Raw genomic sequence first — 24,961 nt, forward strand, 5'->3', positions numbered from 1 at the left:
TGCCCACCTAACTGGGGGGACGCCTGTACTGACCTGTTTTCTTTGTCAAACAGATTACAAATTCTACATCTAGCCTCATAGAGATTCTTCTGACCCTTTCCTATAGATTCTCCTTCTAAAAAAATTCACAGCTGTTCTAGAATGCAAGAGGAACTAAATTTTGTTTTCGTTTTTGTCTCTAAGATACCTAAATGTAACAGAAGCAGGAAACTCAAACGTTTGACTCTTGTTACCAAGTTCTAATTAGGGTTGGGAAATAAGAGACATCTCTCTAGCATGAAGAGATGGAATCATAGGGTTGTAGAACAAGAACCCACCCACCCCCATTTTGCAGTACTTAGCCATACCACCACAAAAGGGATATATAGGGACTCAAAATGATATGGGCATGTGATCATCGAAGAAGTAAAAAAATAAAGTACAAAACAATCCAATAGTAATGGGAGCTATCCAAAGGAACTTCTTGGAGGTAGATCTAGCCCAGGGAGCCAGGGAGTTACTACAGATGGGGCACTGCCCATCAGTCAAACCACTTATGTTCAAAATACAGTGGTACCTCGGGTTACATACGCTTCAGGTTACAGACTCCGCTAACCCAGAAATAGTACCTCTGGTTAAGAACTTTGCTTCAGGATGAGAACAGAAATCGTGCAGCGGTGGCGCGGCAGCAGCAGGAGGCCCCATTAGCTAATGTGGTGCTTCAGGTTAAGAACAGTTTCAGGTTAAGTACAGACCTCTGGAACGAATTAAGGACTTAACCCGAGGTACCACTGTATAGGCTTCCCATGAGTGTCACAAGAATAGCTGCTGCTACTGCCATGTGAATAACAGCAAGGCTTTCACCTGTAAATTCTATATTGCGGTTGGGAGATAAATACAAATTTGTGAAAACAGAACCTGAAGCTTGGCATTCTGAGTTTGCAGCGTTGTGTTTTGCTCCTGTAAGGAAACAGTCTGTCTCTGAAGTGCCACAATCTGAGCTTGCACATTATTGTTCTGTGTCTCAAGCTGCTTTAGTTGTGTTTTCAGGGCTTGCTTCTCTGCCTGCAGAGTTGCGTTCTTTAAAAAGGAACAAAATGTATTACATACATGCACCATTTAAATGAACTAAATATTGATTAAATTCAGACTTCTATTTTACGACAAACTATCTGAAGTATGGAAACATTATTGAGGTCAGAAGAAATCAAAACATGGGCTTGCTTTCTGATGAAAGTGGGTTTACTCAATGTGGTGTACCTATGTATGCATGCAAGAGAGAAATAAGACAGGCAGAGAGGCATAATAAGTCATGCTGAAATCAACTACATTTATTTCCAAGAAACAGTATGTTCTTTGAAGCACAGTTTTAGATCAGAGTACCCTAATTACTAGCCTATTCTTTTGTTATATCCGTGGCAACAAAATGTGGCTTACTATATACTACACAGGTTGACAATCAAGGTAAAATTATTAAAATAATCCAAATTATTACTTACATTTCTCTCAACTTCAATTAATCTATCTTTAACCTTCAAAAGTTCTCTAGTGGTTTCTTGGCTCTCTCGTTCCCATTTATTGACAGACAAACTTTCTTCATCAGTTTTTGACGAACAATTCTGTACCATTTTCTCTTCCTCTTGTCTTTGCTTGAGGGCCTCATAATTCTTTTTCACCTAAAGATCAATGAATTCAATTTCAAATGTAAAATACTAAATCCTACTAAATCCTAAGCATGCCAAGACAACTTTATTATTATTATTTAATTAGAAAAAATGGCCCTGCCACAGCTGTTTTTCTTTCACCAAAGGTTCCAACCTTTGATCCCCATAGGGAAAAAAGCAATAAGAGGAGAGGCAGTTTCAGGGGGTAGGTATGGCTTGTGGAAGGGTTCAGCACGCCTTCTTTTCTGCCCTATGCAGCTTAGATCACACCCCACCCCAGACTTTACAGGGATTTGGTGGCAACCCAATTGTTACTCTCATGTCTGTGGCTTAGTCTGGCTTTTTGAGGTAGACTAATGACAAGGAGAGCATCTTTAGGAGGGACTTTGACTGCTACTTTCAAAGCTTTTTGCAAGAATGCCTACCGTTCAGTGTCTCAGGTGTAGTTTCATTCAGCTCAACTAATTGGCCCACTAGCCTCTACTCCACTCCACATTACACAAGGACCACTTGAGCCCTTATACTGCAGTTCACTCACACTGAGGTCATCTTGAGGAGTACTGGTTGTTGTCCCCCATGCTACAGAGGCCGGTTGGGCCTCAACCAGAAGTTCCATATTGTGGAACACTCTTCCAGCAGAGATTCAGCAGGCATCCTTATTTTGGACTTTGTGGCCTCTCTTTGGAGACTTTTGCACCAACAGGCCTATGCACTTGTTTTAAATTTTCATGATTCTCATGATTTTCATTAGGGTTTATTATTTTAATCATTTAAATAATTGTTTTGTATTGCTTTTAATTTTTTATGCTTTTAGATTGCTGGTACACCACCCCGATATTTTAGGAGAGGGCACACAGATGCACACACACAAACTTTTATAGATAAATAAATAAATGCTAGCAAAAATTAGCAAAACCACATGCTGCAGTCTCAAGTGGCAGCTGTTCAGAAAGGGGCTAAACATGGAGCTGAACAGCACTTTAATTACTGCTATCAGCAACACCTAAAATTTGCCAAGTCAAAAAACAAAATGTTTTCTGTATGGAAAGCACTGAATTATTTTTAAACCAACATTTTTCATATATTTCTGTGAAGATAAATTGGTAATATATATACAGTGGTGCCCCGCAAGATGAATGCCTCGCAAAACAAAAAACGCGCAAGACGAAAGGGTTTTTCGGTTTTTGCGTCGCTTCGCTAGACGAATTTCCCTTGCGAGTTTTTTTCCTTTTTCTTAAAGCCGCTAAGCCGTTAACAGCCGCTAAGCCGCTAATAGCCGTGCTTCGCAAGACGAAAAAAACGCAAGACGAAGAGACTCGCAGAACGGATTAATTTTGTCTTGCGAGGCACCACTGTACTGTTTTCACTAAGAAAGCAAGAGTATGATTCAGCATGTGTTTTGCTTATCAAAAGCAGCACTGTGCATAAATCTTTTGAAAAAACTTTTGACAATATAAGAAATAGATTTTTTTCTAACACCTTTATAACTGTTAGAAACAATTTAAAGAAGTTTTATGTCATTTATGCACCACCTGAAAACTAAGGTAATAGAAATATTTGTTTTTTTACTGTTTTAAGTTCCTGGCGCAGTTGTTGATTTAAATTGGTTGATTCTTCTAATCGAGCTTCCAAAGCAGCAATTTTTTCTTCTTTTATTTCAAGTGACTTTTTCAATGTGGATTCTAATCTTGACTCCAGTAGCTTGTATTTGCTATTAATGAAAAAATTACAATAATGTTTTAATTATCAAGAAGAAGACAATCCCCTAAGAAAATATACAAGCTTCATCAAGGTGATAGCTTGACTGTTTTTCAATAAATCTGTGTGAGGACAGGACCACAGTTCACCCAACAGTCTGCTGTCTTCACTTCCTATTGTTCTATTTATTTCATAAAATTGAGAAACCACTCAAATGTAAAAAACAAACAAATCCAAAGAGAATAAAATAATCCGTTGAAACAATAAAAACTACTATTTAAAACATTCAAAATATAAAGTCTGCAATGATCTAAAAAGAGATTGAAACATACAAGATTTTCTACAAATTCTTACACCTCATTAAACTGTTTAGACAGAAGTAGTTTTACTCTGTGGGTACAGACACAGTCCTCTTTTTAATTAATGCATTAGCACTATAGCACTTGTTCATCTGACCAATTTAAAGTCTAAATCTGGCTACTATGGAGATTTAGGAAGCTGCCTACCACCATCTCCTGACCTCAAAGGCCATGACCTAATCCCTTTGCCATCACTTTCATCAAATGTATTTAATGGAGAATATTCAAGAAAATAATGCAAACTCTAAAGAAACAATTCCAGCAAGTGTATACATACAGAAAAGAAACTTGTACTGTGACAGTAAAGGACAAAACTGAGATGTGTCACCCATGCTGGTCTGGGTACACCCTAAGAGAACGGAAGATGTACATTTAATCATACAGAGAGTTCTAGCACATAAACAATGCAGAATGCAAAGAGACTGAATTGCTGGTGAGCAGTCTTCATTCTGGCTACAGTCCAACAAAATCAAAGATAAAAAAATGAGCTTGATTACAACCCTCCACTACAAAGGACTGAACCACACAACCCTGGTTCTTCAAAACATAATGGGAGCAAGAGAAAGAATAAACATACAGGTGCATGATGATTTCCTATATATACTCACAATGTGTGAACCTAACACTACAGTTGCTATTTCTAAACTAGTACTTCCATTGCTCAATATAGCCAAATTGACTGATGCTATCCACATCTGATTTTACCCTTTGCTTTCTGTATTTTATTGCAAAGCTAAGTCTACAGCAACTCTTGTTTTCACATCGGTTATATCCGTAGCCAAGTTCCCAACGTTTCATACATGTCCTCTGAATACTGGACTGTGGGAAATTTTTCTCCTGGCTTAAAGTGATGTAATGCTAAGAAAGCATGAAATAACATTGGCTCAAATTAATGGAAATGCTGCACTCTGTTCATCCCTATGCTGCCAAGAGATAACAGAGGGTGTATGTGAGAGGGGACAGAAGGTCAACACACAGACTGAATGTAGTGCAAATGCGGGAATACTTACAAATATAGATATAGCCAAATACAGCAAAATTAGGTAAAGGTAAACAAGAGTTTTCATGGCATCATATATTTTGTCTGATCACTATCCATTCTGAGAATCAAACTATTTTACTCAGAAAGTAATTCGCTCTCCTATGGTCAAGGTCACATCCAGGTCAAGGTTATGTCCAACCAGGTGTGAGGACACTGATATACTGAGACAACGCCATGGCTGTCATTGAGACCATGAAGTCCTGAACTGGTCCATATGGGACAGTTTCACTATGGATAATAAAGTTTCTCCCACACCACCATGAAAATATTTTCCAACATCAAATCTAAGATAACCTCTGCCAGCTCAGCTAGGGAGACAATGCGGCAGGGTGGATGGTACAGTAAAAACATCCCTGTTCTGGCCCTCTGGCCCAACAATGCAAACAATTCCTCAAATCCAGACACAGTAGGGATTGGTCTCCTGGTGAGGGAGATGGGGTTTCTATGCACAACTGCAACTTCCCTGCCCCATCCCTCTGACCTCAAATGGTGCTGCACTGAGTGTCCAGGTGAACATAGCTGGGTGAGCTTAGGGCCACCAACTTCATCCATCCAGGTGCCAGTCATACATGCCAAGTTGGCTCCCTCACCCAGGATCAATTTGTGAATGGTCAATATTGTATTCTGAACAGACCTGGCATTAGTGACACAGCACCAAGGCAGGGAGCTGGCTTACTAGCACCCCCAGATTCTGAAATACAGTAGGGGAAGCAGAAGGAGCCTGGGCTTTGATGTAACTAGCCCTCCTTCTCCTCCCTGTATACCTTTGTTCACCTCTGTATCGCCTCCTAAACATATTACCACCCTGTGCCACATCTACAAAATGACAGGAATACAGCAGAGGTTAGTGTCAGGGGAACTCAAACTATGAGATACTTTTAAAATAAAAATATCAAATGTGACTCACACCTCAGCTCTCATCTGGGATAAAAACTCACCACTCCCCCAGTTTCCCACCCGAGAAAGGAAGAGTTTCATGCAGGATTGGACTCACACTCCATAGGTATGAAATTAATATTCTCTAACACACATTACTCTAGACCACCTTCAGCCTCTTACCCTGGAAACAGTCTAGAGAAAAACACAACACTGCCCCAAAAGATAGAAATGAAAATACCACACATAAACCCCTGGCCAAGAAAATTGATAAAAGGGCCCACACAGCTTCCCAAAGAAGTGTTTCCCTTTGGAGTGGCCCCTGCCAGCAGCATAACCTGTTACCTGCACCAGGCTTGGGTATACAGCACTTTATCATGACTAGAACACACAAGCAGCCAGTCTGAGTGAAGGTAATTGAAACCACCAACTGCAGCATATCCTGTAGACACTCACCATTCCAAAATCTGATGAAAAACCGAGTTAACCCCTAAAATCTACTCCTTCCATTGAAGCCTCTCACCACAATAAAAAAATTCCTTGTTTGACCTCTCTATTCAATCCTCTCTTTCTCTCTCACACACATCTCCCTAAGCCAACATCACTGCCACTGAATTTGGTCTTCCCACATCAAATCCATCACTCTGGAATAGAAATTAACCCCTTCCATGGGCACCAAACTAGGATTCTTAAGCAGTTGTCAGGAGCTAATGATTGAAACCTTCTAGGGTGGAAAAAAGCAATGAAAATTATTTTAAAGGGGGAAAGTCTTGATAATTCACTGTGAAAAGCTTACATTGTCTCAACAGTATCCTGAAAGTAAGACTGGATACATACAATTATAATGCTGGCTTCCTCTCAAGATAGAAGGTTCTGAATTTGCCACCATCATTATGTCAATCACTGCTAATAACAGACTACAGCGCCAGTCATTATTCTTAACTGAGTGGCATGCTGACAGGAGGGCTGGTCAGAAGCTGGAGTATTCTGCTTTTGTTAACACATATTTTCTCCAATTCCACAAGGAACAGGATGGAACACATGACCAAGTAAAGGAAACAGATGTTTGTATGCTATTAGCTTTATATTGGCAGATGGAGTAAGCTGAAGAGAGCCAAAAGCTCTTTCAGAGATACTGATTTTTTTTCCCCTGCTGATAGACTCAGGAATCTATTATAAAGGATATAGTAACTGTTGGAGATAAGTGCTCAAAATGTCTATACCAACTCTGCAAAGAGATGTTTACTCCTTTAATAACATATAGAATTTCGTACAACAAAATTGAAAGTGGAACCTGAAAGAAGTGCACACTGTAGTAGCTGTTCAGATACATTCAGGAGCATATCCTGTGAAAAACATTGCAGAATGCCATAAGGAACTGCGCTCAACCTATTCCAAAGAGGCCTTAATATACTCACCTATCATCTGAACTCTGCTCATCATGCAAGAGGCGCTCCTTATTTAAACCTATCTTTTCAAGTTCATGTGTAAGCTTTTCTAAATCATTATTCATCTGCTGTGTCTTCAGTTTTTCATTCACCAAATCCTTTAAATAGATTTTTGAAAATGTGTTGAACGTATAATATTGCAATAATGCCATTTTTAGAGACTACAGCAGGAGACTCAGGCAATAGATTTTAAGGAAGTTGAAAGTGGCTTTAAGAGGTTTCCCTTTCAATGCTGAACACAAATATTTTTTTATCTCAGTTGTCTCCCATTAATTTTTTTTTTTAGGTTTTTGAAAAGTCTACAAAAATATGCCAAATCAGTTTGCCAGATTTGAAATTAAAATGTAGATACATGCAATAAAGCTGTGATCCTTATTTCAAACCACCTTCAGCTCTCTGAAAAAACTATATTTTGTCTCCATCCTATTGACACTTACTGCATAAACTTCTAGTTAATCAGCAATCATATTCCAAAAACAAATATGAATTCATTTCAAAGGTTTGCCTCCTTTATTTTTGCTGGGTATTTTTAGTTAATATATCCAATGCTGGACTTGCCTTAGCAGAAAGAACATTTGTTTAAATTGGAAAACTCACTCTTCCCCAATTCCCCAACCATATCCTATTCTGTCCCAGTGGATTCCACATTCCTCAGAAGCAGCTTTGGGGAAGTGTTAGGTAGGTAGGAAAGATGAAGTGACCCAGTTTGCTTGGGCAGAAGCGTTTTCCCCTCACATTAAGCCACCATTGGATACAACCCACTAATTTTATATTAAGTTACTAAATCCAACAAGATAGTTCAAATGTTCAGTACATATGATCCTGAATAATAGAGCCATCAAGTGTTATAACAATTGCTTTCATGCTAGCTCCTTTGATTGAAATTGTCTCTCTTTATTTATTTGCTTTTTATGGAGTATCCAGATTGTCAAATGGTTGTATTCTGGTATTGTACTCCTGCTCTTTTTTGCAATGAAACATAATCACAGCACTAGCCTGTTCAGTGTGGACAGCCAAAGTGCCATCACAGCTTTTAAGAACTAGTGTGCCTTCAATGAAAAGCTTCCTTCTTGCAGTTTCTTCCTCATTATTTCTTCATTTCAGTTCGTATGCACCTGGAAGACTAGTTATCAATTAGCCCTCAATTAGTCAGCTTCCGATGCCTGTGTACATTACTGGTTTCCTTTCACTGTTTCATAGCAAAATGGTTATCGTTTCAGTATAAAAAGTAAAGTGGGGGAGAATTAAAGGAAACCAGGCTTGTCACCATGGAGAAGAGAAGCTGATTAATTAAGGGCACACTCATTAATGCAAGGAGGAAGCTAATAACTAATGTCGCAGAGGACTTGCTTATGAATAAATATTAGAAAAGGAGCAATGAGGAGGGCAAGGGCTAGATATTATACAGTCCACCTGTGCTACACAGAAACCATCGTTTTAATTCTGCTTCCAAGGCAATAATTATTCCACAATGCCACAAAAGTGCCAACAGGTCCCAATGTGGAAGCAAACGAAGTGCTGGCAACTGCTGCCTGCATTGCAGTGTGCGAGTCCATGATATTCACACGGCTCAAATGCAAACATTTCTGCTTTGCTCATAACACAGGGGGCACAAAAAGAAGTATGAACATCTTCTGCCACCATTTCTTCTTAATGTATGAGCAACTCAGAATCCACCAAGCTCATGAATAGTGTTTGAATAATATACAAATAAAACAAAAATACACTAAATTATTGCATGAAATTGACAGCTAGAATTTTTTGAATGTTACAGCTGCATTACCCTTTATAATTATAGTATATCATTCAGCAGGAAATCTTACCTCCCGTAATGTGACAAGTGTTTTCTTGTCAATGGTGGCTCTTTTTACAAGCTCTTTATTTTCCTTTTCAATCTCTTTTAAACGAACAGAAGCTTCTTTACATATACCAATTTCCTTAACGAGTGACTTGTTCTCTTTTTCCAGATCACCAATTTTTACATTATTTTCTTCTAATGTGCTGTCCTTAATATCTGCTTGTTGTCGAAGCCTCTTGTTCTCTTTTTCCAGCTGTTTCTTATCTTTTTCTAGCTGAGAGGTCTCCTGCTCCAAAAGCTTGTTCTCTTTTTCTAATTTTTCTAAGCGTTTACTAGAGATTTTGAGTTCTTCCAGGTTTTTTTGTAAGGTTTGATTTTCCGTCTCTAGATCCTGTAGTTCACTTTCTAGATGCTGAATCTTTTTGTTGGTATTTTCTAGGGCTTTCTGCAGTCTTTGGTTTTCGGTATCCAAACCCTGATAACTTACTTCTAAGCGTTCAGTCTTCTTAAAAGAAGTTTTCATAAGATCCAGGCTCTTTTGAAGCTGTCCTTTCTCACTTTCCAGTTCTTTATTTTCTAGCTCTAACTGAGCCATCTTGATATTTGTACTTTTCAAAGTTTCAACTGTTCTTCTGAGCTCTAAATTCTCTTCATCAAGTTGTGTGTTCTCTTTCTCTAGTGACTCTAATTGAAAGCTGAGATTTTTAAGACTATCTAGAGTCTTTTTCAGCCTTCTGTTTTCAGTGTCTAGACTTGAGTTCTCTTGCTCTAAGGAATCTATTTTTTCACATGTAATCTTTAAGTTGGTAATCTTTTTCTGTAATAGTTCGTTTTCTTTTTCAAGATGTTGAACTTCTTTCTCCAGTTCATCTGCTCTTTCTCCCTTCTCTTTATAATGTTCTAACTCTTTCTTCAGTTGCTTCTTTTCAAATTCTATCTTATTTAATTTACTGCTTGTCTCTTTAATAGATTCATGGAGAATTTTATTTTCCTTTTCAATATCTTTCACTCTTGCTTCAGCACTGATTTGTGAACGCTGTCTGAGGGAAGCCACTGTTCGATTCAAATGCTCATTCTCTTGTTCCAGGATTTTAATCTAAGTAATTGAAATGAAAGTTTATTCTATTTTTTTACAATAATGTTTATTGAGTTTCATACAAATATAACACATACTATAAAACAACTGAAACGCAAATAAAGAAACAAATAAAGCAAATAAAGCGAATAAAAACAGAAGATATAACAACAAACACAAACAATATAAATTGATTATAATTAATTAAACTTCCAACCTCATAAACATATTGCTTGACTTCCTCTAGTCCCTCCCATCTGAATTTCCTTGTAACTGAATGTAGCAGTTCCAATTATAGTCAAATTTCTTAACTTTTCTTAACATTCTAAATCTCATTTATTTAATTAACTCCTAATTTAATCCTAGGCCTATTTGGTACTTTCAGGTAACTTCTAATTGAAAGTTTAAACCAGGCTAAAAATATTTTACATTAACAAAATTAGTTACAAAAAATATTTCAAGCGTTAAAGAACACAAAAGTATTAAGTCAGTTTGAATCTTTGGTATGCTGTGAAGCAAACTGCCTCACCTACAAACCTATTAAACCTAGATCTCATCCTATTTCAGGGACGTAGGAAAGCAAGATGCTCTATAATCTCATGGGGTTCTTTTTTAAGAATTCTGTCCATTACACCAACACATGGGGTTTCATTTAACAGTACTGACTGAGGATGGAAGGCTCACATTTTGATACCTGGACTTCTTTCAGCTCAAGATTATGAATGGTTGTATGACCCAAAGAACTAAAGTAGAAGTGGAAAGGTTTTGCCAAGGATGAAGGGCTTAGTTAAGCACTTAAACTGCAATTCCAACTCTACTTAACTCACTAAGTCACAATGAATTCAACTAGACTTACCGTATTTTTCCGTGTATAAGATGCCCCCATATATAAGATGCCCCCTATTTTGGGGGACTTCAAATTAAGGAAACACCCCTCAGCACTACCCGTGTATAAGACATGCCCAATTTTAAACCTAATCTTTTGGTTTAAAAAAAAACCTAGTCCTCTATACGGAAAAATATGGAACTTTGGGGTAAACAGGGTTGTAGCCAACTAAGTTTTGCTCAGAATAGAGCCACTGAAATTAAGGACCCTAATTTAAAATAGCTTACAGTGGTGCCTCGCAAGATGAAATTAATTCGTTCCGCAAGTTTTTTCGTCTTGCGAGTTTTTCGTCTTGTGAAGCACGGTTTCCCATAGGAATGCATTGAAAATCAATCAATGCGTTCCTATGGAAACCGCCTTCAGACCAGGTCCGGGGACAGTCTGTCCCCTGACCTCTTCTGAAGGCTGGGGGGGGGGACAAGGGCTTTTCTTCCCACCCCCAGCATTTTAAAAAACCCAGGGACAGCAGAGGACTTCTCCGCTGTCCCGGGGTTTTTTAAAATGCTGGCGGGCGGCAGCGAAGACATGGACATAGTCCACCCACAAGGTACTCTGACAAAGTGAAGGAATAGAAACAGCCAAGTAACATTTTTGAAAAAACATGAAAATGGTAGCAGGAAAAATTGACCATGATTATCATATCCTATAAAATAACATATACAATTATTTTAAAATGTCAGTCTTGGCCATCTAAAGAAAGTTAAGCTTGACAAGTGAAAATCTTTGTCATTTTACCTGTCTCTCTGAGTTTTCTCTTAGAGTCTCAATAGTCTTTTCAAGTTGGGCTTTCTCTTTCATTAGATCTTTGCTAAGATTCTGACTATTCTGAAGACCTTGTTTCTCTTCAGAAAGTTCCTTCTCAAGTCCTTCCAGCTAGAGAGAGAAAAACAAAATAAAATTGATAAAATTTTACATTACAGTGTATAAGACATGCTGAAGGTTTTTAGTTACTATTTGTTTCTTAAGTCCCTATTCCCCAAAATGAAATTTTCCTATAAGAAAAATTAAAGACCAAGGACAACATACAGAAGTGTCCAGAATATCTGGTTTTTCAACACCTTTATTTCTGAAAATTTATGTAGCTTCTATTGAAAATATTGTTCTGCACAAGAATTTATACTGCATTTTGTAAAAGAGTGTTAAAATACATTGAACATCTTGCAGATTAAAACAGTTATTTGTATTGGAATCAAAAACACTTTAAATATAATAATAAATCATTATTTTGAAGAGATAAACTGCAGCAAGCCTTGGGCTTCAACATTCTCCTCCACCAGTGTGGCTGTGAAGTGCAGATCGGCAGCTTTCACATCTGTTTTTTGATTAGTCAGAGTTTAGCGTTACATCCCAGCTCTACTGTAGGTTAATCTTAACTACAATTTGTTGAAACAAGTCAGATTGATAACTCAAGGATTGAAGATGGCTTGTTTCAACTAAACCATTGTTAGGATTAATCATTCTTTGTTGGGTATAGATGAAACAAGCAACTGCAGTTAATGAAAAATGGAAGGCTCCTGATCTGCTGATTAGCACTGATAACCAGCCCCTTTTATGCTATTTGCAGGTGTTCTTTGAATCCAAACTGTGCCTTCAAAAGTGGTTGCTGTTTAGAAGCCTGGTTTGCCAAGGGAAACGTAAGAGTGTGTGTAACCCACCAAAACATTAATATAGTTACAGGAAAATATACTCGGATGAAATATTTATAGGTAGCGTAACACCACAAAATTTAAAAAGATGGGCTTAGAACAAAGCAGAATTTATATTTTCTTTATTATGTGTTAAAAGGCATTTGTCAATTGTGTTTCTTCATATTTTTTCTGTCCTGTTTTTGAGAAAATTTTGAGAAAAGTTACCTGGAACAGGGTAGAAAAGGTCTAACTAATAAATAAGCCAGATATTTAATATATATAATTTTGAAAAAGTATACAAAAAAAGGTAAACCATTAAGAGCTACTTTATTTCAGAAAATGTTTGTCAAACTAAGTAAATCCTCTGGCTAAACATACACAGATAATATTAAACAAAACATTTATTTGAAACGAGACTTAAGACAGGGAACCTACAATGAAGTTCATGACAGAAAGCTTACAGAAACTTTAACAGTCTAAGATGTTTTTAGAATCTCCATTTTTTAATTATTTGCTAGGCTTTACCTTCTTCCTATTTTAAAAATACAATAAAAACGGTACCTTTTTACTTAGTCTTTGGTTTTCCTTTTCCATTTTCAGCATTTTTGAACTGCTGCCTTCTGCAGATCCCACTGCATTTTGCAACTCTTCCACCGTCTTTAGCAAACTTTGGTTTTCCATTTCTAGTTTCAGTAACCTACTTGAAGTCAGTTCATTCACTTCATGACCAAGTGACTTTCGTGGCGCTGTGGGTTTGTTAAAAAAAAATGGAAATAACTTACGTTTCTCATCCATTATCTGTAGGTATTTCTTATATACAATTGACACTGCACCCTTGGAACCATGTTGAAGCGAACCACACCACTCCCTACTTGATCATGCTGCTGCCACACACCGCTGAAGACATAATAGTTCTCCCATACGACTAAGCCATAATTTAATGATCATTTGTCTACTGTCAACAAAACATGATGCGACATAATGGTGTGTTGCTCGCTTACAAACCTTTGTGTGTTTTAACTCTGGCTTGGAGTTACATGTGAATCCAACCAGCAACTTCCCTTAAACTACAGTGGTACCTCAGGTTAAGTACTTAGTTCGTTCCAGAGGTCTGTTCTTAACCTGAAACTGTTCTTAACCTGAAGCACCACTTAAGCTAATGGGGCCTCCTGCTGCTGCTGCCCCGCCGCCACATGATTTCTGTTCTCATCCTGAAGCAAAGTTCTTAACCTGAAGCACTATTTCTGGGTTAACAGAGTCTGTAACCTGAAGCGTATGTGTCAGGGGTTCAGGAGCAGAGGCGCAGGGAAGAGAGGAGATGGAGAGCGAGAGGGAGGAATCCGAGGGGAGCGCAGGAGAGGAAAGTGGTCCGAGGGATTCCACGAGCCTCTCCAGCGAATCGGAAGATTCACAGAAGGGGGCGCCAGCGGCCAAGGGCAGGGGGTTCCCAAGGGGAACGCTCCAGGAGCAAGGGGGCAGCAGGGACTCCCAGAGCAGTAGTTGGAAATCAGGACCAGCTTCCCCACCAGAGCGGAGTGGGGGGGAAGAGTCCCAAGCATCGGGGCCAGTGCATTCCCCACCAGGGAGAGAAGACGAGACAGGGCTGACCACGCCTCCATCGGAGAGTCTGACAACGGGGGGAAGGTAGGTTCCGGCCAGTGTCCCGGAAGGGGGAAGCAGTGACACAAGCAGTGTGACGGTTAGGAGAAAGGTCACTGGGTTGGCGCGAGAGGCAAGTTCAAATGTACAGGAGCGCGGGACAGCAGAGATTGAGGATTGGGAACCTGGTCCTAAAGCCCGCCGGAGGGAGGGGGAGGAGCTGAGCAACTCAGCGTCGGAAGAGTCCAGAAAGGGCAATGCCCCAGCGGGCAGGAGGACCCAGAGGAGGAGAGAACAGCGCAGAAGGTGGAGCAGGGCTAGGATCTTAAACTGGTGCGGAAGGGGAAGTGATTCAGACGGGACTTCGCCGATCTAAGGTCTAAGACGTAGGGCTGCACGCTCTTGCGTTGAAATGGAAACTAAACTTCAATAAAGACTTTTGTACATTACATCAACCTGGCGTTGGTCCTCTGTGAGCTGGGATCTAGAGGCAGCTTTGACAGTATGTAACCCGAGGTACCACTCTATTATATATTTAGCTATCCCAGCCCAAACACCAAACTACACCTATGGTTCACCTATTGTTGAGCCATATTACTTTGTTCACATGGCTACATCTTTGGGCCCATCCAAGGAGAACTGTTTACAGGATATCTGTTTACAGCATGTGGAGTATTTGCAATGTTCAGTTGCCTATTTCCCATATAAACAGAAGAAAATAAGAAAACGCAGAATTAAATCTTCATCTACCTTCAGAAAGTTCAGATGATCTGTTTATTTGTTCAAGTTCCCAGCCCAAATGCAGTGATTCATCCATACTTTGCTTCTGAGCCATTTCAAGTGTCATATTTTCCTCCATAAGTTCCTCAATTTTCTTCCGGTCCATATCACGTTCCTTAAACATTGTTTACATGGGGGAAAAAACTCTTTAAAAGTTCTTCTCAAAGTGCACAAACCTATTTCAGTAACAAAAATTTTGCAAAATGCTACTGACTTAAATCTTTTGATGTTAAAGGATCTTGATCTAGTGTTAGCAGTGGAAAAAAGACTCCTTGCCCACCCCCAAACATTCTGCCCTCTTCCATATTTTTAAAAAATCAACCATTTTTTTAATGAATGTTATATCAATACAGTGTGTTACCAAAATCATTCTATATCAAACATCCTTGTTTCTTAAGAAAAAAGCAAGCAAGCAAACAAACAAATAAATAAATAATAAAAATAAATAAAACTGGTTGATTTAAAAAAAAATGCAAGCACCACATAGTATCATAAATAACTTTTTAAATTGTTTTAGTAAAGATGAGGTTAGTAGAAGAGCAATATTTAAGTGGAAAAGCACATACTTTGCATACAAAAGGCCCTAGTTTCAATCCCTGAAATCTCCAGGCTGGAAATCCTCTTGTCCAAAACTCTGGAGAGTACTAAGCTGGATAAACCAACTGCCTGATTCAATATAAAGCCAACATTCTGTGTATGTTAACAAACCATGGTTTAGCAGATTCATAGAGTGACATTCAATGTCACGTGAGCAGGCTTTTGCTCATGCAGCAGGAGTCCAGAGTTAGGGGACTCTCCAGAGCAGATCTGGAACACACAGGTAGGAAGTCCCACTAAGCAAATAGGCAAGTATCACTGGATGTCCCCTATAATAATTAATCCTGCATAATTCTGTTTTTAAAACCTACACATCTAATGTCTCATGTTGTATGCTCACCGTTTCCATATCATGAAGTTTTGCCTTTAACTGTAAGTTTTCCTTTTCCAGTTCGTGCAGTTTATCAGAACGGGCTCGGGTTCCCTCCAACTGATCTTCCAACATTGTCTTTGTTTCTAGCAGTACTTGATTATCTTCTTTTAGCTCCTACAATAATCAGAAAGAAAACTGAAGCTGAGGAACACTGTGTCAAAGAACATAAAAATGGCATGAACTGAACAAAAGTGATAATTTGCTGAATTAAGCTTTTAATAGAGTTGTGTCACACACACAAAAGTTTGATGAAGTTAACTGTTAAGATTCATTCCCAGTGTTACAGTCATGAGATTGTTTTATCACATGACAGTGTATGTTTTCATTCCACATTTTGGGAAGTGACGGAGACAGGATGTTTTTATTACTGTGTTTCTGTGATACAGGATTTTTGTCTTTTGTTCTTTCTCTTTGCTGTCTGATGCTGAAGAGGAAGGAGCTGAGTTACGATGCTCCGAGTGTGTATATGTAAATAAATGTAGTTTAGCCAAAAAGCTGCGCAACTGAGTCTGAACGCTGACTGCCTATACTCTGCTGATCCTGAAGTGTGCTGATGCCTCTTGGTATTAGTCCCTGTGATGTTCGGGCTGGAGAAAGCTTTTGAATCTCCCAAACGACCGACCTGGAGGGAGAGAACATGCCAGTCGGGCATGTGTCTCTGCTGGACTCCTACTCGTGTGTAGGACCTCCTGACAGTTACAGCTACATCATTCTGACCCCTGAGCTAAAATTGTATTAATATTCAGAATCCACTTTGGAAGTCACAGAAGCAGATTCTAAATTCAAACACCAAGTCCTCTGCTTGAGGCATTATTAGGGTCCAGAGATTGTACACTCATAGGGGTGGTAGATGGTTGATGGAGAGACCCTGGGTATGTTGGTCTCCCAGGGTGAGAGGATGGGAGGAGATAGAAAGATCCTAGGTGAGAGCCGGGAGGAGATGCTACATTCTCTGGATAGTAAAGTTTAACAACTATCTTTAAGAGAAGACTCCAATTCTATATGTACTTTTTGTAGCTGTATGTCATGGACTAGCTGGACGCAGAGGAATGGTGGGAGGCACCGACTGGGGAACCCCTGAGGGAAGGAGGCTTAGAGTCCAAGGATTGGTGGTGGGAATACAATGAGAAGTCAAAAGGAGAAAACTGGGAGTTGGTGGTGTTGGGAGTTCAAGAGGTAACAGGCTTTAGTGAGCAGGGAGAGTCTGTGGCAGATAGAAGTCTAGAAGCAGAAGCAGAGGCAGAAGCAGGAAAGGAGGAGGGCCAAGAGGCAGAGACGAGTCAGCCAGTGAAAAAGCAATAGTTTCTCCCTGCCTTCCTGCAACCGACTCCCCTCCCCTCTGGTCTTCCAGGTCCAGGAGAGGTAGGAAGCAGAAGGAGCACAGATAGGCACGTTGGCGTAGTCTCAGATGCTTGGGAAGGACCTGGGGAGAGGAGGAGGCTTAGGCAGCTGTGGGAAGGCGGGGACCTCCAGTCTCCATAATTGCCTCATAGGGGCAATATCTATCAAGGCCTGGCACTCCTGAGCAGATCCATTTTTTTCTAGTAAAGAGTTAACTTCACCTACATCATATGATTTATGGCTGATTTGCTCCTGACCCTGTTTTTGATTTTTCTCTACATTAGTTTTCTATGTTTTATTGTATTATGAAAAATGGTAATAAAATTCTTAAAAATAAATAAATCCAAACACCAAAATCCCTAACAATACAAACAAACAAACAAACAAACAAACAAACCTCCAGTACAGAAGGGTAGGACTAAGTGACTGACATGCACAAGTTTTGTGTGCTTGTATACAACCCCTAATATGAAACTGCTTTGCTCCCGAATCATACAAGCAGGGAAAGAAACTAGGAAGTTACAGTTAGTCATAGCTTTCCATTACATGAAAATCAGGACTTCAAAACTAGATTCAGAAGCTATTAACGAATAAAACCTTTAATTTTTAATGTTTGAATTTCAAGTCACCTCTACTCTAGCCTTGTAGAATTCAATATCGTGTAGCCTCTCCTTATACCGACTGACTTCACTTTCAAGCTTGTCAACCCTGATTGCCTTCTCTCTGAGAGCATCAAGTTCATCACGGTACACCCTGGCAGAACGGGCATCTGAAAGCAAATTCATATTCTAGCAAACAAAACAAACATATTTAATTATTAATTATTTTGTAGAAGAAAACATTGACATTACAGATCTGCAGTGAGCAACACTGAGTTTTCATGCCAGATGACAAAATTAAAGCTTGGAGAATGACACTAAGCTATTCAAAATACTAAAGGCAATGAGAAGCAAAACACAAAATGCATTCAGATCCATGTACGAAATCTGCATGCGTTGCATGCAATTCAATCCTATGCAAGTTTACATGGAAATAAGCATGACTTCAATGAGGTTTGCTTCAAAGTAATTGTGGGGAAAACTGAAGCTCCAATATATTATTAATCTCATTATTTAGCTGGAAATTCACCTTCTCACTGAAATTTTGAAACAATTACTGTAACACGATTGCTAGTTTTACAGAAAAGGTGGTAATCAAATAATTATCTTAATCCCAGGATAACTGTGTTATCTCTTATAGGTATATAAAAGTGTTGAGGCAATTTCAATGCTGTAATGTTCCTCTTCAAAGGAATTATTCCCTTGAGAAGACTGAGTTGTCCAATGACCAGTTTCACAAACATGCTCTGCTTGCTTTAAACTCAATTAAACTGTAGGAATCAAGTTATGTTTGATGACTTGTCATTAAAGTCTGATGAAATCAATAACAACCCATTATAAAAGTAATGCCAATTGTTTTTTTCAACATGTCAGTTTTATTCTTCCATGTTTTTGGAAACAGTTTTCAACACAGGGTTCATACAATTTATAATATCATATTGGCCAAACATTTGAATGAACCTCAAGTAGAGCAGGAAAATACTGCATCCAAAAACACCAAAATATGGACTTGAGGCAGAACCCAGAGCTCCTTAGCACAAAAACCTATTTAATCCAGGGTCCTAGCTTGGAGCATGACAACACATGTAATTAATTAAACTGATAAACACAAATAAATATACTTAATCTAAGCACAATGGCCTGAGAAGTTATCTTTAATTTCCAAACCTCTTGTTGCAGTCTTTTCAATTCAACTTCAATTTGTTCCAGTTCTTGTTTACAATCCAGTAACTGTTCTGTCTTCTCCTCACTAAAAATAAAATTATTTAATTAAAAACAGGAACTAAAGAAGAAAGGGACAGAACAAAACGAATAGACTTCCCCTTCATAGTTCACACCAGAATTTATACTTCAGATGCCTATAACCCCTGAAGGGTGCTTTTTGTTTGTCTTTCAAAAAAACCCAACTTCTGGATTCATCAACCATGAACAAGGAAGAGCTGGGAGTGTGCTTAACTCTCTGCACTCTAAGTCACTTCCCCCCAACCCCATCAACACATCACATGCATTTTTTAACTTTATGGGGGAGAGTGGAGTGGGGTGTTCTGAAGCAAAAACTGCAGGCAAAAAGGTCCCCTCCCTGCTTCTATGACTTTTCTTGACAATACACTTTTCTTTAGTTTCAGTACTCCCTCTACTTAGTGAGTACAATTTATCTAACATCTTTCTCATGAACACAGGCTTGCTCTTTACCTGGGGATCACAGATTTCTTCAAAAGTTAACAGCATATCAAGAAAGACAGTGGTTCCCAATTAACTAGGATCCCCTGCTTTTGAAAATGTTGATACTTAGTTGGTCTTTAAGGTGCTACTGGAAGGAATTTTTTTTTGTTTTGACTATGGCAGACCAACACAGCTACCTATCTGTAACTGGATCTCTGTGGTGGTTTTTGTTATGTGAATGGTACCACCATACCCTCCAACATGTCCCAGCGCAAAACTATGGTGCGCATCTTCCGGACTGCAGTCCTGCGAGAGAACACAGCGCCCAAAAATGTGTGTTTTGGAGCCCTGCGATCTCATGTGGTTTTGGGCACTGTGAAACGGGATGTCTTGGACAGTGTGTGTGCGTGTGTGTGTAAATTTAAAAAAATCTATTGAATGTATATACCTTCCTATACCTGGAGGTCTCAAGGCGGTTCATAGAATAAAATCATAATATAAAACCACAAAATACATAATCAAAATAAAAACAGCAACCCAATAGCCCCCCTCCCCAGTTGATTGGTATGGGCCATGGTCTATGATTCTGTGACCCCCCCCCCCGGGTGGGTTACACTGGACCCCCTGAGGTCTGTGGATCACCAATTGGGGACCACTGCAATAAGGGATATTAGCTCTGCTTTTTAAAACCAAATAAAGAATTGCATAAAGCCTACTAGCATATATGGAATATCAAATGGATCAGATTGTCTACTTTTCAAATAGGAAAGTTTCACCTGCCAATTCCTTAAGCTTGAACTACTGCTAAAAAGCAGGACTACAAAAGCTCACTGAAAAGCAAGCAAATCCTAGCCAACAGTCACATCATATATGCTTTATTTTCAATGTCTAATGCTAAAAATGTCAATTATTATCCTCTGATCTACTTCTGCAAGGATGTGTAAATAAATGTTCTCTTCCTATCCTTATACATACTACAAAGAATCCAAGTTTATTATGAATTTTTACATGCCCAATGGAAATTTAATTCAAGCTTCATCAAAATGAAGGTAAGATATCCAAATTATTGAAGATTAGAAAATCACAGTCTAAATCTGACATTATATAAAAGATTCTGTGTACATAGGGTTAAGTTTGAGAAAAATAACTTGCAAGGATACACACAAACATATTTTTATAGTAATTGCTCCTCAAATCTCCATACATGTGGGGGGTTTTTTTATGAAACATTTATCGCTGAATCACTGTAAGACCCTTCAGTCATCAACTAGACAAAAATAAAAGGCACTGGAATTGTAATCAGGGAACCCTCAGCTTGCCCAAGGTGTCTCTGCCCAATTTTTGGCAATCCTCACCAAATACTACAGTTCACAATCCTCAGAAAAGACTTTTCAATTAATGCAATAGGGAGAAGGTTCCATCATTGTATGTTATGTTGTCTGTTATAAAAGCACTGCTCTCTTTTACTAAATAGGCTGTGCTGACCAGAATGGTCAAATGTTCAGTATAGGAACTTGAGGAAACTGAGTGTTACACATTTTAGGGGGGAACAGCTATTGGAGACGAAAAACCTATTCAGGACTCTACTCGCATTCTGACTGGCTTTGATGGGGAGTTGAAATAATATATATAAGAGTTTAAAAGAGCTGTGACTGAGATATGAAAAATGCAAGAGAGACAAAGATGTGAAAATACCAGCAAACACTATTGCAGTTAGTAGAGAAAGCTGTAAATGGAACCAGAACATGAACTCTGAGAGGAAGGGACATAGATCAGAAGGTTATATCTATGTTCAATCCCAGGCATCTCCAGGTAGGCTGGAATTGTTTCCTGCCTGAAACCTTAGAGACACTGTTAGTCAGACTATGCTGACTTGAGGGGTCAACATTCTGAGTTGATATAAGGCAGTTTCCTAAGATAAGTGCAGTGGTACCTCGGGTTACAAACACTTTGGGTTCTGGAGGTCCGTTCTTAACCTGAAACCGTTCTTAACCTGAGGTACCACTTTAGCTAATGAGGCCTCCCGCCACTACCGCACGATTTCTGGTCTCATCCTGAAGCAAAGTTCTTAACCCGAGGTACTATTTCTGGGTTAGTGGAATCTGTAACCTGAAGCGTCTGTAACCCGAGGTACTGCTGTATATCAGTTTCTTGTTGTATATGCAATTTTAAGTGGAATGTAATTTACAGGGTACAGTAGTAAAGGTAAAGGTAAAGGTACCCCTGCCCGTACGGGCCAGTCTTGACAGACTCTGGGGTTGTGCGCCCATCTCACTTAAGAGGCCAGGGGCCAGCGCTGTCCGGAGACACTTCCGGGTCACGTGGCCAGCGTGACATCGCTGCTCTGGCGAGCCAGAGCCGCACACGGAAACGCCGTTTACCTTCCCGCTGGTAAGCGGTCCCTATTTATCTACTTGCACCCGGAGGTGCTTTCGAACTGCTAGGTTGGCAGGCGCTGGGACCGAGCAGCGGGAGCGCACCCCGCCGCAGGGATTCGAACCGCCGACCTTTCGATCGGCAAGTCCTAGGCGCTGAGGCTTTAACCCACAGCGCCACCTGCGTCCCTGGGTACAGTAGTACTAACTACTAAAAACAACTTAATCAATAAATTTAGCATTTTATTTGTAACTTTATTTGTAAATAAATCCAACACACTGCAAACGTGGTAACATGTTCTCAGTGATGTCTATACTTCCAATTGTGTGCTTCAACTACAGTATAAAATGATTTGTTTTTAATTATACAGAATGCAGCAGTGTGCACTGTTTAGTCTATTAACTGCCAGTCAAATTAATAACAGCAATTTGCATTAATTTTCCTAGTGCAGCTGTTTACAGAATATCTTGAGTAAGCTCACTTCAACAGACATGTAATAATCCACACATCAGAAAATGAGATCTGTTTCTCTTATATTCCAGTGCTCATGATGACTAAAATACGGTATATTACTTTGTGTATGCTTGTGGGGCGGAGAGAGAGTTGAAATGAGATAACAATTAACTCTGTCAGTTTTAGAAGATACTGTATAGTCAAAACTCTTTTGTAAGAATTACATCATTCTTAGTATACTTAGCAGGTATAGGTATGCTGTAAATGTCCCAATATTATGTTTGTCCTCTATTGTATTATTTGATGAAAACCACTGGAACTCACCCAGACTATCACTGCTGCAGTCCAGTGCAAAATCAGTGATGAAACACACAACAATCAACCAAAGTGAAGTCACTAAAGTTATTAATATAATTGGATGGAATCTGAGCAACATCATGTGCTCACAACTGTTTCAGAGAGGTACTTGTTCATGGCTGGGCTACGATTCAAAACACTGGTCTGCAGTTCCTACAATGGCAATTCAACACTAACTCTCAGATTTGAGTGTTGTCTTGGAAAACTCAATATACATGCTATAACCTGTTCAATGAATGGCAGGATAGGACTTTTATCATTTGGGAGCAGCATCATAGTTGTCAAGCAGCCCAGTGTATGAGACAAAGCAAGTGAACACACATGCATGTGGCTGGATTCCAGAAAGCTCAGAAGGCATACCACTCAAAGGGGACACACTGTTAATAGCCCAGTTGAGTGGGGTGTCATCGAGCTGACCTCAGGCACTGGCATAAAGGCACACCCTCCCATTATTCAAATGGCAAAGTACCCAGCACCATATGGCACACATCAGAAAATTAAATAGAAGGCCAGACAATTACAGAACAGCTGTTGGGCAACTTAGGTTAAAGCTGATAGAATAAGCAGAAATTTCTTCTAACACAACACCCTGATTTGAGGGATGTGATGATAACACTTGTTTTTACGGATTTTTAAAAACCAAAAATAAGGTTATTTTAAAAGACTATTGTGGCATGGTAATGGCAAACAAATTTATAGCCATCCAGTACAACTGTTGCTGAGTGCAAAACAACTTCATTAACCTAAGCTGACCCCACCAGGGGCTGTCACCTTCTGCCAGCTATCGTGCATTTGCCACATATTTTGCAAATAAATCCTTTACTTAGGAAAACTGACACAAAACCGATTTGTTTGCAGATTCAGAATTGAGTGTATAATATCCAAAGATTAATCTTACTTAGAAGGCTTACTTCATTGTCAGTCACCAATAAGTATTCAATGTCTGGAAGAAAGGAGGTGACTAGTTCCAAGTTAGACCCTTGAAAATCCTAGCTGATAAAGGTTGGCGGAAACACCCTAGAATTTGGTATAATAGACTTAGATAGTGGCTTCTGGCAGTAGATTTCGAAGTCAGTGGGATGGGGTAAATTTTAAAGTGTAGGCACTCTTCATGACAGCCTTCATTAGCCATAAACCAGAAAGTCCACAGTCACACCTCCAAGGAGAATCTAGAAGTGAAGGCAGCTTTGTTGCTTCATTACAAATCCCCAAAATCAGCAGAGACAGTAGAATAAAGAAATTTATTAGGATCAGCTGTCAACCATAAAACAACCATGGCAAGGATGGTGCTGTCATCCTGCTGTGACAAAAGTACCAGAGCTGTACTGCCCTAAATTCTTGTTTCTCTATACCACTGTTCATAGACATTTTCTGCCTCCAACTACCACCCCTTTAGGTAATTTTTTAAAAAGTGAGCTCCAGTTCAGAACAGTCTTGTATTCTTTTATTCAAGAAATGTTTTAAGGCCACACAGATGGTCAGGATTGTCAAATTCTTTCCCTATGGAAGAGGAAGGGGAATGACAGACCAAATGCCAACTTAAAAACACCACCACCAACAACAACAACTTCTTACAAATTTGTCAGCTAACATTTACTCTTACCCTTTTGGGATAAGGCTGTTAAATTAGTAGCCATTTAGCATAACTCCAAAGGTCCAGTGTTCTCTAGTCCAGTCCAGTCCAAAATCTCTCAAAAGAGCCTTTACAGGGGGTTGGAATAGATGACCCTCTGGGTCCCTTCCATCTCTGTGATTCTACAATTCTATGACCTTTGAGTGGTAAGCCTGTCCTTGCTTAGAGATACTCCCTTAATGTAAAAGTTATTTACCCACAACAAAAGACAGCACAACAGGGATATATAAACATAGGGACCACATCCTGCAACAAACTCAGGTTCCAATGCTTTCCCCGAATCTACGCAGAAAAGCCTGTACTTCACACCACTTCACAAGCCATCACCAAAAGACTAAGGAACTTTTGATACTGACCTTCAGAAAAGAAAAATGATTGCAAGCCTGAATATGTGTGCAAAGTGCTTGCGTATCTTTTTATAAAAATACTGAACTCATCCAGAAATTCATTCCTGCAAAACCACCAATACACCATTGGAAAAGAGAGGAGCCAAATTGCAAAAATGCTTATATTTCTCTGCGTAAGCACAACAGAATTATGCTGCAGTTCTACATTCATATAACTGGAAGTCATATTGAAGTCACCAAGTGACTTATCATTCAAAATCTACACTTGTTTACTTGAAAGTTTAACTCAAACACCCTGACCCTAGGAGTATTGTAACTGAGATAAGACAGAATGTGAATTTGGAAGTGCTTATAAGAATGTAAGATACTTTAAGCATTATTTTCCATCTTA

The 24,961-nt window shown here is 39.2% G+C and overlaps 1 protein-coding gene across 6 annotated transcripts in view; it reads right to left on the reverse strand.

Annotated features, from left to right (window-relative positions):
- CCDC88A (coiled-coil domain containing 88A) overlaps window positions 1-24,961 on the reverse strand; it is a 76,415-nt gene that overhangs the window by 26,240 nt on the left and 25,214 nt on the right. For all 6 annotated transcript variants that reach the window (XM_083732958.1, XM_083732957.1, XM_083732956.1 and 3 more), the window contains exons 9-19: window positions 18,910-18,991; window positions 17,773-17,931; window positions 15,770-15,916; window positions 14,803-14,947; window positions 13,015-13,199; window positions 11,561-11,698; window positions 8,890-9,960; window positions 7,037-7,164; window positions 3,213-3,354; window positions 1,479-1,655; window positions 898-1,059 (exon numbers count right to left, since the gene is read on the reverse strand). In XM_083732958.1, coding sequence (XP_083589084.1) covers window positions 898-1,059; window positions 1,479-1,655; window positions 3,213-3,354; window positions 7,037-7,164; window positions 8,890-9,960; window positions 11,561-11,698; window positions 13,015-13,199; window positions 14,803-14,947; window positions 15,770-15,916; window positions 17,773-17,931; window positions 18,910-18,991 — 2,536 coding nt within the window. The remainder of the gene's footprint in view (window positions 1-897; window positions 1,060-1,478; window positions 1,656-3,212; window positions 3,355-7,036; window positions 7,165-8,889; window positions 9,961-11,560; window positions 11,699-13,014; window positions 13,200-14,802; window positions 14,948-15,769; window positions 15,917-17,772; window positions 17,932-18,909; window positions 18,992-24,961) is intronic.

Source organism: Podarcis gaigeae (genome assembly GCF_964106915.1).
Source record: "Podarcis gaigeae genome assembly, chromosome: 3".
Taxonomy (NCBI): domain Eukaryota; kingdom Metazoa; phylum Chordata; class Lepidosauria; order Squamata; family Lacertidae; genus Podarcis; species Podarcis gaigeae.